The 17,331-nt window shown below is 37.0% G+C and overlaps 1 protein-coding gene across 13 annotated transcripts in view; it reads left to right on the top strand.

The window, feature by feature from the left end:
- The first annotated feature begins 10,444 nt into the window (after window positions 1–10,444).
- Window positions 10,445–17,331, top strand: part of ATRX (ATRX chromatin remodeler) — a 251,334-nt gene continuing 244,447 nt past the window's right edge. For 6 of the 13 annotated variants that reach the window (XM_019716363.3, XM_074323977.2, XM_074323981.2 and 3 more), the window contains exon 1: window positions 10,445–10,683. In XM_019716363.3, coding sequence (XP_019571922.2) covers window positions 10,664–10,683 — 20 coding nt within the window. In that variant the 5' untranslated portion in view covers window positions 10,445–10,663. The remainder of the gene's footprint in view (window positions 10,684–17,331) is intronic. The other 7 variants (XM_019716360.3, XM_019716359.3, XM_019716357.3 and 4 more) reach the window with 3 other exon arrangements.

The following is a 17,331-nucleotide window of genomic DNA, read 5'->3' as shown; positions in this document are numbered from 1 at the left end:
GGATTGAAGCCAGTGGAGCAGTCTGGAACAGACTGGAACAGAGCATGGCTGCCTTGCCCCAAGACCCCCCACAGCAGTGCTATTCCCCAACTGTGCTGCTTCATAATTGAGCTCTAACACCTTTGATCTATTCCATAGCTGTGCTATTCTCACAGCTATTCTGTATCACTATTGAGCTGTTTGCACTGAATAAAGTTTCCTTTTTTAAATTAAAGTTTATTGGTATATAAAACTGAAAACAACAAAAGAACAAGAAAAACAAATGAAGAAAAGTTTCTTCATTGCACCCCAAATTGGGGGTTCCTGTTGGTGTTGAATTTGTGCCAAAGATCATCAGTTGACATTAGAAAATAAAAATATTTTCTTTTTATTGAGCTATAAGTTGAATATAACTTTAGTTTCAGATGTACAATGTAATTACTCAGTGTTTCTATGTGCTGTGGAATGATCACCACAATAAGTCTAGTTAACATCCATCATTATACAGTTACAAATTTTTTCTTGTGATGATAACTTTTAATATTTACCCTTAGCAACTTTCAAATATGCTGTACAGTATTATAAATTATAGTCACCATGCTGTACATTACATCCCCATGACTTGTTTTATAACTGGAAGTTTGTACCTGATTTACTTTTAAAGATTCTGTTACCATGCATAATTTTCATATGAATGGATTTAATTTCTTGTATGTTAAAAAGAACTAGATAGATGTGAGAGAAAAAAACAGAGTTGCTACTTTATGATTTTTAATTATATTCATTTTAATGGACTGTCTGTGGAGCAGTTTTAGGTTTACAGAAGAATTGAGCAGAGAGTAATGAGTGTTCACATATACCCCCTTACCTGCCCCATCGCACCCTCAGTTTCCTCAATTATTAATTACTTGCATTAGTGTGGCACATTTGTGACAATTGATGAACCTACATTGGCAAATCATTATAACCCAGACTCCATAGTTTACATTAGGGTTCACTCTTGGTGTTGTACATTCTATGGGTTTGGATAAATGTATAATGACATGTATCCACCATTATAGTATCATATAAATAGTTTCACTGATCTAAAAATCCTCTGTGCTGTTTGTTCATCCCTCTCTCCCTCAACCCCTGGCAACAACTGACCTTTTTACTATCTATAGTTTTGCATTTTTCAGAATACTATATAGTTGGAATCACACAGTATGTAGCTTTTTCATATTGACTTATTTCACTTAGTAATAATCATTTACATTTCCTCAAGACTTCATGGCTTGATATCTAATTTCTTTTAGGGCTGAATAACATTCCATTGTCTAGATGTACCACAGTTTTTTTATTCATTCACCTCCTGAAGGACATCTTGGTTGCTTCCAGGTTTTGGCAATTATGAATAAAGTTGGTATAAACATCTGTGTGGAGGTAATTTTTGTGTGTGTGGATGTAAGTTTTCCACTCATTTATTCATTCCTACAATTGCGGATCATAGATAAAAGTATATTTAGCTTTATAAGAAAACTTCCAAAGTGGCTGTACCATTTTGCATTCCCACCAGTAGTGGATGAGAGTTCCCATTGCCCCACGTCCTCATCAGCATTTGGTGTTGTTAGTCTCTCAGATTTTAGCCATTTTAGTAGGTGTGCAATAGGATCTCATTGTTCTTTTAATTTGCATTTCCTGAATGACATATGATGTTGAACATTTTTTCATAAGCTTATTTGCCATCAGTATGTCTTCTTTGATGAGGTGTCCGTTCAGTTCTTTTCCCATTTTAAATTGTTTTTTTTCTTATTGTTCAGTTGTAAGAATTCTTTATATGTATATTGGATACCAGTCCTTTATCAAATATGTTTTGCAAAGAGTTTCTCTCAGTCTATGGCTTATGTTTTCATTCTCTTAACAATGTCTTTTTAAAAAAAAATTTATTGGGGAATATTGGGGAACAGTGCATTTCACCAGGGCCTATCAGTTCCAACTAGTTGTCCTTCAATCTAGTTGTGGAGGGCACAGCTCACTGGCCCATGTGGGAATCGAACTGGCCACCCTGTTGTTCAGAGCTCCCACTCTAACCAACTGAGCCATCCTGCTGCCCCAACAGTGTCTTTTGCAGAACAGAATTTTTTAATTATAAAAAACTCTAGGTTATAAATTTTTTCTTTCATGGGTCATGCTTTTTGTGTTATACCTAAGAAGTCATTGCCAAACCCATGGTCACCTAGATTTTCTCCTATTTTATCTTATAGGACTTTTATAATTTCGTATTATTTTGAGTTAATTTTTGTGAAAGGTGTAAGGTCTGTGTCTAGATTCAATTTCTTTGCATGTGGTTGTCCAGTTCTTCTAGCACCATTTGTTGAAAAGAGTGTCCTTTCCCCAGAGAATTGCCTTTGGTCTTTGTCAGACATCAGTTGACTCCATTTGTGTGGGATTTTTTTGGGGTTCGCATTCTGTTCCATTGATCTATTTGCTTATTCTTTCACCAATATCACACTGTCTTAATTTTAAAATTACATTAATTTTTTGAAGATGGAATACACTCACATGGTACAAAATATAAAAGGTAGTGAAGTATATTGGTTTTCTACTGCCCTGTTTTTCCGGCAATCACTACTATCAAGTATAATTTTTATGCTTTCAGAGTTATTTTATGTTTTATCTTACTCTCTTTCTCTCTCTCTCTCTCTCTCTCTCTCTCTCTCTCTCTCTCTCTCTCTCTCTCTCTCTCTCCCCCTCTCCCTCTCCCTCTCCCTCTCCCTCCCTCCCTCCTTCTCTCTCTGTCTCTCTGTCTCTCCCCCAACACAAATATTAAAGTAATATGCACAGTGATATGCCAGTTGCTTTTTTTAATTTAATAAGATAACTAGGAAAACATCTCATAGCTCTACATCTAGACCTGCCTTTAAAAAAATATTGTAAAAAAACATGTAACATTAAAGATACTACTTTAACAATTTTAAGTATACAGTTCAGCAGTGTTAAGTATATTCAAATTGTTGTGAAACAGATCTCTAGAACTCTTTAATCTTGCAAAACCAAAACTCTGTACTCATTAAACACTAATGTCCCACTCCCCTCACTGTCTCAAACCCTTGTCAACAACAGTCATATTTTGTGTTTCTATGATTTTGACAACTTTAGATACTTCATATATGAGTGCAATCATACAGTATTTGTCCTTCTGTGACTGGCTTATTTTGCTTCACAAAATATCCTTGCGGTTCACATATGTTGTAGCATGTGAAAGGATTTCCTTCTTCTTTAAGGCTGCATAATACTCCCTTGTATATGTATACCGCTTTTTCTTTATTCATTCATCTGTTGATGGAATTTGTGTTGCTTCCACCTCCTGGCTATTGTAAATAATGCTACAATGGACACCAGTGTGCAAATATCTCTTCGAGATCCTGCTTTCAATTATTTGGGGTATATACCCAGAACTGGGATGGTTGGATCATATGGTGATTTATTTTTAACTTTTTGAGGAACTTCCATAGTGTTTTCCATAACAGCTGCACTGTTTTATATTCCTATCAACAGTGCACAAGAGTTCTCTTTCCTCCATACCAATACTTGTTATCTCTTGTCTTTTTCATGATAACTATTGTAACATGCGTGAGGTACTGTCTCATCATGGTTTTGATTTGAATTTCTCTTATGATTAATGGTGTTGAACATCTTTTCATATATTTGTTGGCCATTTGTATATCTTCTTTGGAGAATCGTCTATTCAACTCCTTTGCCCGTTTTTTAAATCAAGTTATTTGTTTTTTGTTGTTAACTTGTAGAAGTTCTTATATATTTTGGATATTAGCCCCTTACCAGATACATGATTTGCAAATATTTTCTCCCATTCCGCAGGTTGCCCTTTCACTCCATTGATAGTTTCCTTTGATGCGCAGAAGTTTTTTTAGTTTGATATAGTTCCATTTGTCTATTTTTCTTTTTTAAAAAAGTTTATTGGGGTGACAATTGTTAGTAAAGTTACATAGATTTCAGGTGTACAATTCGGTATTACATCATCTGTAAATCCCATTGTGTGTTCACCACCTCGAGTCAGTTCTCCTTCCATCACCATATATTTGATCCCCTTTACCCTTATCTACCAGCCCCCTCCCCCATTACCCTCTGGTAACAACTAAACCATTGTCTGTGTCTAAGAGTTTTTGTTTCTCATTTGTTTGTCTTGTTCTTTTGTTGTTTTTGGTTTATATACCACATATCAGTGAAATCATATGGTTCTCCGCTTTTTTCTGTCTGACTTATTTTGCTTAGCATTATAATCTCAAGATCCATCCATGTTGTCACAAATGGTCCTATTTCATCTTTTCTTACCGCCGAACAGTATTCCATTGTGTAGATATACCACCACTTCTTTATCCATTCATCTATCAAAGGACATTTTGTTTGTTTCCATGTCTGGGCCACCGTAACTAAAGCTGCAGTGAACATTGGCACACACGTGTCTTTATGTATAAATGTTTTCAGATTTTTTGGGTAGATACCCAGGAGAGAGATTGCTGGGTCATATGGTAATTCTATTCGTAGTTTTTTGAGGAACCTCCACACTGCCTTCCATAACGGCTGCACCAGTCTGCATTCCCACCAACAGTGTATGAGGGTTCCTTTTTCTCCACAGCCTCTCCAACACTTGTTACTATTTGTCTTATTGATGATAGCCATTCTAACTGGGGTGAGGTGATACCTCATTGTGGTTTTTATATGCATTTCTCTGATGATTAGTGATTTTGAGCATTTTTTCATATGTCTATTTGGCATTTGTATGTCCTCTTTGGAGAAATGTCTCTTCAGGTCCTCTGCCCATTTTTCAATTTTTTTTATTATTATTATTGAGTTGCATGAGTTCCTTGAACATTTTGGATATTAGCCCCTTATCGGAGGTACTGTTTGCAAAAATCTTCTCCCATTCAGTTGGTTGCCTCTTTATTTTGTCGATGGTTTCTTTTGCTGTGCAGAAGCTTTTAAGTTTGATATAGTCCTATTCATTTATTTTAGCTTTTACTTCCCTTGCCTTTGGAGTCAAATTCATAAAATGCTCTTTGAACCCAAGGTCCATAGGTTTAGTACCTAAGTTTTCTTCTATGCAGTTTATTGTTCCGAGCCTTATGCTTAAGTTTTTGATCTATTTTGAATTAATTTTGGTACATGGTGACAAATAGCAGTCCAGTTTCATTCTTTTGCATGTGGCTTTCCAATTCTGCCAGCACCATTTATTGAAGAGGCTGTCTTTCCTCCATTGTATATTTTTGGCTTCTTTGTCAAAAATTATCTGTCCATATTTATGTGGTTTTATTTCTGGGTTCTCAATTCTATTCCATTGGTCTATGTGTCTGTTTTTCTGCCAATACCATGCTGTTTTGATTATTGTTGCCCTGTAGTACAAGCTAAAGTCAGGGAGTGTGATACCTCCAGTATTGTTCTTTTTTCTTAAGATTGCTTTGGGTATTCGGGGTCTTTTGTGGTTCCAAACAAACCGGATGATTTTTTGTTGTGTTTCTTTAAAAAATGCCTTTGGTATTTTAATGGGGATTGCATTAAATCTGTATATTGCTTTGGGTAATATGGCCATTTTATCTATGTTGATTCTTTGAATCCATGAGCATGGAATGTCTTTCCATTTCTTTGCGTCTTCTTCAATTTCTTTTAAAAAACATCCTATCTGTTTCTCTTTTGTTGCCTGTAGTTTTGGTGTCACATCCAAGAAACCATTGCCAAATCCAATGTCCTGAAGCTTTCCCCCTGTTTTCTTCTATGAGTTGTATAGGTTTAGGTGTTTAGTCCATTTTGAGGTTATTATTATATATGGTGCAAGTTAAGGGTTCAACTTCACTCTTTTGTAAGTAGATATACAATTTTCTCAACACCATTTGATTGAGAGACTGCCATTTTCCCGTTGTGTAGTCTTGGTGTACTCTTATTGAAAATCATTTGAGCATGTTAACTGAAGGTTGTCATCAGCAATTCAACGTGTTGAAAGAGAAAACTTAAGTCAGTGAAAACAGCTCAAATGTGAAACAGTTCCTGTAGCACAGCATGGCTGTGAGACAGCTCAGGTGTGAAACAGCACAAAGTGGCTTGGCCGAGGTGGCTCAGGTGAGGCAGCTCATGTGAAGTGGCTTGTATGAAACCACTCTAGTGTTTCAGCTCTGGTATTGCAGTTTCGGTGTCACAGCTTCAGCCAATGTTGCAGCTTATCTAGGGAAAGATAGTCCTCTATGGAAACTGAAAGTATGCTCCGCAGAGACAGAGATGAAGCTGGCTTATACAGAGAAGAGTTCCCTCCCCTGATCCTTGACTTGTCTATTATTATGCAAATGAGGACTCAAAATCTTCACAGATTGGTCCAAAAAGCACTGTCCTGATTGTTTGGATTGGAGCCAGTCTGAGTACTTGGTAAAGATGCAAATGATGATATAGCTGTGCAGCTCCAGTTGGCTGTGGCAAGCCTTCAGCCCATTGGTTGATTTATAAGTCTAGGAGCTCCTTTATAAGAATTGGCTCAGATGTCAGGAACACAGTGCAGGAGACTGGCAGCTCAGTGCAACTTTTCCTTGATACACAACAAGCATAAGAGGCCGCTGTTTAGCAATGGCTTCTAGACTCTGTTTAAAAATTTGACCCCAATTAGCCACCAGGAGTCCTTCTTAATAGGCACATTCTTTCTTGGAGTCAACATCCATATGTGCAAGCATTTATTTCTGGGCTCTCTTTTCCATTCCATTGGTCTGTACAAAGTGTGATCAAAACATACAGTGAATGTTTAAATAAAAAAAAAATTATTACAGTAAAAGACATTGCCATTAATCCCTTTCAAAATACTCCCCCTCACTTAACATACACTTATCCCATCATTCTTGCCACTTTCTGAACTAGTTCTGGATGTCCTTTCATGAGTGTCTTTAGTTGCTCTATCGTGGCTGCCTCAAAAATGTCCTGAATGATTCAAAACGTTTACCTTTCATGGTCATTTTGACTTTGGGGAACAGCCAGAAGTCACACTGTGTCAGGTCCGGTGAATAAGGTGAGTGAGGATGCCCCGCAATGTTTTTATTTGACAGAAATTGCTGTATACCAGAAATGATGCGTGACTAGATGAAGTAAACACACTCACGAAAGTGGACTTCCAGGACTGTTTCAGAAAGTGGTAAGAATGATGGGATAAGTGCGTTTGAAGCAAAGGGGATTAATGACAATGCATCTTTTGCTGTAATAATTTTTCTTTTTACTTAAACATTCACCATAGTTTTTTAACACACCTCATATATCTTTATGCTAATACCACACTGTCTTCATTACTGTTGCTTTGTGGTATGTTTTGAAATCAGGACATGTGTGGTCTCCAACTTTGCTCTTCTTTTTCAAGATTGTGTTGCCTTGGAAATGGACAAAAAACATGTGATTTCACTCATATGTGGAGTATAAAACAACAAGTAACAAATAAGCTAAAAAAAACAAAAACATACTCAGAGTTACAGACAATAGAATGGTGGATACCAGAAAGGGGGTAGGAGGAGGGAAAAGTGGATAAAGGATGTCAAATATATGGTAATGGAAGGAAACTACATTTTTGGGGTGACAGAGATGTTGAATTACAATTTTGTATACCTGAAAATTATATAATGTTATTAACCAATGATATCCAAATAAATTTAATTTAAAAAACAAAAAACAGACCAAAAAATATATTGGTTATTCAGGATCCCTTGAGTTTCCATGTGAATTTTAGTTTTTCTTTTTTTTTTTCTATTTCTGAAAATAATTTCATTGGGATATTGATAGGGATTTCATTGAATCTGTAGGTCCCTTTGGCTAGTATGGACTTTTTAACAAAATTAAATCTTCTAATCCATGAAGATGGGATATCTTTCCATTTTGTTTTGTAGATTTTAGTGTACAAGTCCTTTACCTTTTTGGTTAAGTTTATTCCTAAGTATTTTATCCTTTTTGATGCTACAGTAAGTGGGTTTCTTTTCTTAATTTCCTTCTTGGATTGGTCATTGTTAGTGCATAGAAACACAAGTGATTTTTGAAAAAAATTTATATTAAGGAGTTATATCATATTCTGTTGTATGGATAGTATAATTTATTTAACCAGTACCCTATTGAGGTATATCTATGTCATTTCCAAAGCTTTGGTGTGACAAACAATGCTGCAGAAAATAGTCTTGTGGACATCTTATTTTTCTCATGTCACGTGTATCTGTTGGGTAAACTTCTAGAAGTTAAATTTCTGGGTTAAGGATATATACATGTAAATATTTCATTGATATTTCCATAACATTATGATTTTGACATAGTCAGATTTTGTGATAGTGTTTATTAACCATTATGAAAGCATCTATTGTCTCACCCAACTTGCTCTCTTAAAAGTAATTTACCTAGTCTTTCTTTCAAAGCAAAGAAGCAAATTCACAAATTACATACTTATGTTCAAGAGTCCAAGAAACGGTTCTATGTTGATTTCTGTCACATTTTGGTGAAAAATGTGAAAGACATATTTACCAGTGAATTTTTTCTAAAATACAGCTGAAGGAAACTGATTGAGAATCATCTATTGAAAATAATACACCTATAGCTGTAAAAATTTGTTAGTCATCCTTTAATAGCATTGAACTTCTCTTTCTTACAATTGATGAATATATAATGAATTATTGTATATTTTTAAAATTCTGTGATTATAATTTTGTTATTGTTTCTCTATTTGTGGAATTCGTCATTTAAAGCTGCTTAGTGTTAAGAAGTCCTGTCAACAACAGCTAGCTTAAAAGTTGTGTGATGTCTTGTAATAAAGTGTATATCTTTTCAAATTAATTGCATTTACCACGGAGGAAAATATAACCTCTCTAAATTTTATGTTTAAGTAATATTTAATGCGTGGAAGACAGAAGAAAATCCATATACCAGATAAAGTAGTCTGGTTTCTATAGTTGGCAATGGTACCTGAATATTTGAAAGATAACTTGAAACGTGTAGAAGCTTATTTTGATTAAAACATTGCCTGAGTCTATCAGCTCATTAAAAAGTATTTGGTTCAAAAAAAGGCCCATCATTTGCTGTTCCAGTAGAAAGCAGCAGTTTTGTCACCTAAACACAATAGGAGCTCCTGCCAATTTCAAGAAAAGCAAATAGAATGAACTAAAACATGTATGGCAGAATAGACTTAGAAATAAAATTTGAAACGATTCGATTTTAGAGAACTGATTTGTAATTTGCAGAGATTACCAATGGGCAAATTATAGAACATGAAAGGAGAGATCATCTAGCTAACCCTCTGTAATGAGTAAATAGAACTGGATGGGTTGGTGTAATGCAGGGACTCAGCTCCCGTTCCCCGCACAAGAACACAGGATATGGTCAGGCCAAAAAGGAACACCAACGGAGCCATATATAGGGGAGTTCATATCACTATATTCTCGATGGCGGCTGGTTGAGACACAAAAGCAAACATCTGCCAGTACCCCAATGAGGGCTCTTCCTGCACCCCAGTCTCACTGGCGGCCTACAAGACACAGGAAGTAGGATCAACACAATAGCAATGTAATCTGCTAGCTAACTGCACTTGCTAGCCACAATCCACCATCCGCTTCTCTGCCAACCAACCAAAACCCCTAGCATAGCCACGGCAGTTATATCAGTGGCCAATGGCTAACCGGCAACAGCTGATGGCCACCCAGCCACAGCAGATGGCCATCTGATCACAGCTGATGGCCATCCAATAACCAAGGCAGCACCTTTCCACGAGAGGCGGAGCGCCTGGAAACTGCTCTCTGGGACTCTGTGTCCACAGTGCATATGTGTTCCAAGTGGCAGTTTTGAGTTTATTCAATAGTGAAAGAATGTATGCAGATCTCAAGTTGGTCTTATGTCATGTATATAAGTATATATGGCAAGCCAAATATTATATATAAAGCATCTAGGAAAGCAAAGCACTTGATGATAACCTGGAACATGGGAAAGAAAATATGTCGGATCTCCATATAGATTTGTGGTTAAGAGTGCGTGTCTGGTCTGAATCTCGGCTCCACTACTGTGGGACTTTTTGTCTTAGTTTCCTCATCTGGAAAATGTAGGTAACGAGCATCTGTGTGTCTCAAAGGGTATAAGGATTACATGAGATAATCCAGATAAAGATTAGTATAGTGCTAGACATATAGTAAACTCTCAATAAAAGCAAGTTGCTGTTATTGTTTTGTCAGTATGTCAAGAAAAGAGGATGGAACAAAAAACATTTTCAGAATAAAGTCAAAATAGTCACTAGCACTTTCATGTCAATGGGACTAAACTGTACCCCCTACGAAAAGGTGGAGGATCAAATGACGTAGACCGCCTTAGCAACAGGCCCCCAAAAAAGGTGAATTTCCGTAGCCAATAAGAATCTGCGCTGCGGAGGAGGTAGCCAATGGATGACGGAAAGAGGAAGAGGGAGGACGCGCCAATTCTCCTGCCTGAGCCTCGGCCCAACAAAATGGCGGCGGTGGCGGTGTCGCTTTGTTTCCGCGGCTCCTGCGGCTGTGGCAGTGGTAGCGGCCTTTGAGCTGTGGGGAGGATCCAGCATCAGCTATAGTGACGACTAAGAGTGCAGTACATTTCTATCGTAACCGGGCGCTGTGGAGCGCAGAGTAGCGCCCAACGGTCGCTGAAGTCCACTAGGCGTTGAAGCGAAAACATGACTGCTGAGCCCATGAGGTAAAATGCAACCCCGTCTCACGGGTCCTAGCGGTCTGGGCCTACTCGCCTTCTGAGTCGGGTGTTTGAGAAAGCGTTGGCTTGGGTGGTTCAAGCCTGTCTGTTGTTTAGCGGAAGAGACATCATTTTCTCGTTGAGAAGGGTTTCGGGGTTTCGGCGGTAGGTTCCAGCAGAGAGTGGGGGTGGCGGTGGCGGTGGCGGGGGGTGGCGGGGGGTGGGGGGGCGCGGCCTGGCGTGTCGGGCGGTTACTCCAACCTCCCCTAACTGGTGAAGCTTAGTTGGCTTCCTCTGTTTATTCTTTGCCTGTGGCATTGAGACCCTCAAAGTCAGAGGCGGTTTTTGGTGTCCCGGCCATTCTTCCTAATTTTTGGGCCTAGAAACTGTGGGGAAGAAGCGGGTGGGAGGGTGGGAAGGAGAGGGTGGGGTGGGAAGAGGGGGAGGGGCGGGCGGGCGGGAGGATGTGAGATCCTGGGACGACTTAGTGGCTTTTAGACTGCTGGAGACGGGAAGTACCCCATCCTTGCGGATTTTTTTTTCTACAGCCCCTGGTGATAAGCCCCGTTTTTGGGGGGTGAACGGTGGATCTTACCAGTTGTTTACATGCCTTTTCTAATCTAGATCCTGAAGGGTATCCTTGGATTTACCTCTAGGCCAGGGAATGCTATCGCAGGATTTTGCTTCCAGAGGTCCCTAGTATACTACTTTTTGTGAAGTCCAGATTTAATAGGTGGTAAGGCAGATCTCAGATGTTTCTCCACTTTCTGGGCAGACTTCGAGCAAAAGTAATTAGACCCTATTTTTGTTTACTTACTTATTCCATTATGGATGAGGAGCAGGTTAACGTGGGTTGATGGGAAGTAAAATTTATTGCAAGGGAAGCTGTGCCTCACAGGCTCTGCCTCTTACCAATCAAGCACGTTTATTAGGTTGAGGCTGTTTTTCTCTTGCCTTCTGATTTGCCTCTTGATAGTGTCTAAAAATACGGGTAGTTAAATATGAAATGTATACCACTTTTACACAGGTGGCTGCCTTGCTTTTCAGGCAGTTTGACATTTGACTTTTCATCCCATGTGAATTAAGTAGTTTTTCTACTCTGAGATGTATCCTTGTCGGTTAGAGGCAAAATAAAGACAATTGCAGGGAGCATGGATCAGGACTGCATTCATAGTTGGCAAAATGTGCCTTTGATTAATTATTAGGATGGTATACGTTTTCAGGGCACTCTAGCCAGCATGTAGAATTTGGGAATGAGACTGTGATACTTAACTATGCCTATTTTTCTACATTAACAAGAAGTAGATAGGTGTTTTCTTTTTCTTGAGGAAAAAAATACACTTAGTTCTTAGATTATAGATCCTTAGTTGTGGCCTTGGTTTCTGAATTTGTGTTAATTGGCTCAAGTACAAGAAACTTTTATTTATGGGGTATATAGGGCACATTGAGGTACCCAGTACAACTTGATGGCTGGTTATTACCAACTGCTCATGTTCCTCTACATGAAGGGGGTACCTTTCAGTTAAATATGCCCTCTAGCATTTACTACACCACACAAAGTCTGCATTTAAAACTATAGGATTTTCTGAACGGATTTTCTCCCTTTCTTTATGGTGAACAAATTAACTACGCATAGATAGACTTTTGAATATAATTATTTTATGCCATGGTTAGTTTTCCTTATGGGCGTAGAGTTTTTGTAGCTCTTGGTGGTAAGAGTGATATCATTACTACAGTTGAGTGCTTATTGTTGACCTTCACCTGTATAATCTTGATTCTCAAAACAACCCTATGGCGTAGGTACTTGGTACCTACATTTTACAGATGAGGAAGAAACTGATGCACAGAGAAATCAAAGAACTTGACCAAAAGTTATACAGCTTGTAATTGGTGGAGCTGCAGTTGAACCCAGTCTTTACTCTAGAGCTTATGTTCTTAACCACAGGGCATTAATGCCTCCGTGAGCTGCCAGATCTAACGTGATTATGACCACTTGAATTAAGCCCAACTGTTAACAATGGAAGAAGTTAATGCTAGCTATTGTTGTAGATCTTTGATTTTGAAGCTGTTTCAATATTTTGCCTCTTATGGTCAGATGAGATAGAGAGATAACTAAAACATTTAATTCCAGAAGAGTCTTTATGTGAAAAACTCCTTGTAAAGAACCACAAATATAAATGTAGATAATTAATTTTAAAAAGTGTGATGCTCTCTGATTATTTACTCTGAAAGAACACCAAGTGGGTATTCAGAAGAACTGTCTTAGGCTGAACTGTCATCTCAATTCATAATCATAGTTAAAGGATAATCTAGCAGGTAAATGCTTGAGTGAGTTGAACCCACAATACTGAGTCACTCTTGATTCTCTTCTGATGTGAGAGAAATAATATGAACAGTTCTATGCATTATCATTAATTGTATGTTACACAGTAGTTCCCATTTTTTTCTTTATCAGCTCTTCTGTAGAGCACTTCATTAGTTCTGATTTTCGTTTGTGTTTATAAAAAAAAAAGAAATTTTCTATGATTCTATGGTGAAAAAATAGCCAGAATGCAAGGAGGAAAATAAACTGATGACCTGACTAAATCATACGTTGAAAAATCAGTGGCTCAGTCTTTGAAGGTTTTGTTATTATTTTTAAAGGGTTTTTATGGTTAATTGTTTTGTTTTAAATACTATTGGCTTGTTTCTTCAAATTTTTGGTGATATGAAAGACCAGCTTCTGATCAACAGATTAACTTTAATTTATTTTCACATAAAGATTGTGGAAATTTGATAGGATTTGTCTTTTTAATCCTTACGGCAGCTGATTACTTGAAAAGCCAACAGCAGTATTACTTGTTATTCGTCTTAAATTTAGAAAGGTAGAAGTTGTCTAAATTAAGAGATGTTGGGAAAATGTCTTAGAAAGTCACTGTTAGGGTAGTAGTTCACAATCAGTTACATAATAACCTAATTGTTGAACAATGTAATCTGTGAAATATTTGTATTCCCACTATGTGGAAAGCATTAAGACAGGCCTGTGGAGAGGGGAGTGGCTGCAAATTTTATAAAGGGTTTTGAAAGCACTTAAATACCAGCTGTTTGGTTATGTTATTGGTTGGGTTTAAAAGAAAGACATTCCTGGCTTTAATTTTGATCAGGCCAGTTCTCATTATTGGCTACCCTTGGTGTAGTTGGCCATGAACTTTCAGTTATATATTGTATTTTTAGAAATAAGAAAAATACAATACTAAAAGGAATTTCTGTATAGATACAGATGTGTGAAACAATTTTTGCCATGAAAAATTGTGTGTATTTATGTGCGTATTTCACTTTTGAAGTATGAATAAATTTATAGATTGGGTGTTAGGATACAGGTAATTCTTGGGTTTATATGAAGTCCTTTCCCCAAGACCTTGAATGTCCTCTTGGACGTTGGCAGAAGCTGTTCAAATGATTTAAGCCATTGGAAAATGATGCATAGATCTTCCTTTAGGAGTGTTGGATATAGCAGGGCAGTAAAATGAGTGTTTAAGAAGGATCTCTCTCTACCTATATCCTAATGCTTGTCTTATGATTGGCTTGATAGCTGATATGCAAGGTGTTTAACCTCCATCTGTAAAATGGGAGTAAGTTTAATAGATATTGATAAAGCCTACAGTTGTTCTAGAGGAGGTAATATGGTTATAGCAGTGGTTCTTAATAGACAGTAAACTCTTTGGGGTCTTTGCTAACTTTTAAGTGTTTTGAGAACTTAAAGAAATCCTCATACTAACAGTTTGAGAACTACTGGTGTAGAGGAATGAACACTGAACTCTGAGCCAAATCAGGGTTTTCTAGTTGTAGCCCTGTTGCTTAACTGATTATATGACCTTGGACAAATCGCTTATCCTTTCTAGACCTTTGCTTTGTCATTTGCAAAACGAACTTGTACTAGATGTTACATAAAGTTATTTAAAAATATAATCCTGTTTATGTGAGTGTCAATCATTTTTTCTTTTTCTTTTTTTTTTAGTTTTATTTGCCTTTTGTGGGTAGGGAGAAGGGTATTGATGAGGTGAAGTTTCTCAGTTCACTGTATGCATATCTTTTTTTGCCTTAAAACTTATATGACTAGGATACAGGTGTTTTGTTGCTAATATAACCTGTCACAGTATGTATACATGCTTGTGCAAACACTTATTAGAAAAGGAAAACTTTTTGCTGGGAAGTTAATAATTATTGTTGCTCAGGATGTTTTATTTTGGAAGATGACTATATCCGGTTGTATTATATTTCTGCCCTTTTATGATTGGAGATGATACTTCTGAAAAGACTTGTATTAGTTCTAGCCTATCGTGCTTTTTGGCCTGGGAAAAGGTTCTGTGAATTTTGCCCTGTCGCCACTGTTTTCAGAGCCTGTCTCTGAGACTTTGTCTCTCAGTTTTGGCTTGAAGTAGCCACTTTTGGTATCTATAGTCCAGCTTTCTTGTTAACTGTTCCACAAAATAATTGTTTAAAAAATCATTGGTATAGCAGTGATGTTCGTGTATATATATATCCTATGCTCCATATTTTGGAATAATGCTTTATTAGTTGATCAAATGCATGAGTATCAATTAGGGGCCAGGCACTGCGCCAGGGTATGCAAAAGGTAAGAAGACAAAATTGTTGCCTCCTTAGGGCATTCTTAATATAGTGAGGGAGTCAGTAAGTAAATAAGCAGTTACAAAGCAGTGTAAAAAAGGAGGTGTCTTGATTGTGCTAGGGATCAGAAATGAAGGAAAGCCTAATTTGGGGGATATCTAGGAAAGTTTTACAGAGGAGATGGTATCTGAATTGGGTCTTGAAGATGAGGTAGCATTAAGGGTTGGCTATGAAAAAGGGCAGTCCAGGCAGAGGGATTGGTATAGCTAAATATTAATTTTATTTTCCATGTAGCAGAGGAAGTAAGACATATACACAGTTTTGAAGCAGGATATAAAGTGATAAATGCTGCATTAGGTAAAACTAAGTTGCTGTGGGAGGGAGTTCAGAGTAGGAAGACATTTCTAATGGGGCCCAGGGAAAGCTTTATGGAGAGATAGCATTTGAATCTGGCCCTTGGAGGATGAGTACAATTTTGACAAAGGACTGGGGGAGGATTCCAGATTTGAGGAGAGGACTATTCATCTTGAGCAAAGGACTGTTGTGTATATTAGGGTTTTCTATTTGGAACAAGGTCAACTTAGAATTTTTAACTCAACTCCTGAACAAATACTGTATAACCATTGTGCAATTCCTATGTTTTTTTCCAGCTTTATTGAGATATAATTGAGATACAACTTTGTGTAAGTTTAAGGTGTACAATATGATGATTTGATATATGTATACATTTAAAAATGATTAACAGTACAAAGATTCTCGTAAACCCTTCACCCAGATTCAGCAAATGGTTAATAGTTCATCACATGTACTCTATCATTTTCTCTCTTGTTTTTCTGAATTATTTGAGAGTAAATTGTAGACATGATGCTCCTTTATCCCCAGATACTTCAGTATGTATTTCCCCAAAATAGGAATATTCTCTTATATCACCTTAGTATGGTTAGCAAAATTAGAAATTAATACTGATACAGTACTAGTTCTAATCTACAGACCTTCACATTTTGCCAATTTCTTTATAATGTCCTTTATGGTGAAAGACAAAAATTCCCTTTTTCTGTGTGTGTTGTTTTTTTTTGTTGTTTGTTTGTTTGTTTGTTTTGGTCTAGTTCCAATTCTGGAACACTCATTGTATTTCATTGTCATTTCTCTTTAATCTTCTTTAATCTGAAGCAGATCAACTTGCTATTTTTACCCTTCCATTTTTTGAAGAACACAAACCAGTTAATTTGGGTTTGTATGATGTTTCCTTGTGATTTATGTATTTTGCTAGAACTACTATGAAGTGATGTCTTTCTAAGCACATTTTATCAGGAGGCACAGAGGCACATGGTATCTTTGCTTTCACTATTTTAATGCTTTTACTTTTAATACCAAGATTATTAATGAGCTCATTCTCTATATTTAATTTAGAGATTTGAAGCTAGGCTTGGTTACTTGTTATAGAGTTGGGGAGAACTTGCCCCCCTTTCATTTTTTTTACCTTTCACCTTTCCACCTTCCTCAGATACCCTGAAAATTCAAAACCAAAACACACTGTTTATGAATTTTCATTGTGTATTCTGAGTACATACTAAAAAGAGAGAACTAAGAGTGAATGTTTCATATTAAAGTGACTGGACCTGTTACTTGCTAAGTATATGAAATAATACATTTCTTTCAAAGGCTGACTATAGTGCATTCAACACAGCTTACTGAATATCTCAGTTTAGAGCTAAGAAAAAATATTTGAGGGTACTAAATGACTTCAGTTTTTTTTTTTTTTTTAATGCTCAACAAATCACCACTCTTAAGGAATTCCTGAGCAGACATTATTTTCATTTTAATAAACATTTATTATTCTTCTGTACAGGGCAATTTGTTATTTTCCACATGGGAAAAACAGATGAAACCCGACCAGTTTCTTCTTTTGAGGAGCTTATACTCCAGTAGAGAGTACTCTGAGTTTTAAATGAAGACTACTAAAAGCAGAATGTGTTGCTTATTATGAAAGAAATGAAGTGAAGCAAAACTTAGTGGCATAAGAGAGAGGGGAAAGAGAATCAACTT

This window comes from Rhinolophus sinicus, chromosome 18 (assembly GCF_057876585.1).
Source record: "Rhinolophus sinicus isolate RSI-liver-muscle chromosome 18, RSI-T2T, whole genome shotgun sequence".
NCBI classification, from domain to species: Eukaryota; Metazoa; Chordata; class Mammalia; order Chiroptera; family Rhinolophidae; genus Rhinolophus; species Rhinolophus sinicus.
Note: the sequence above shows the minus strand (reverse complement) of the source record. Positions and strands in the feature narration are given on the sequence as shown.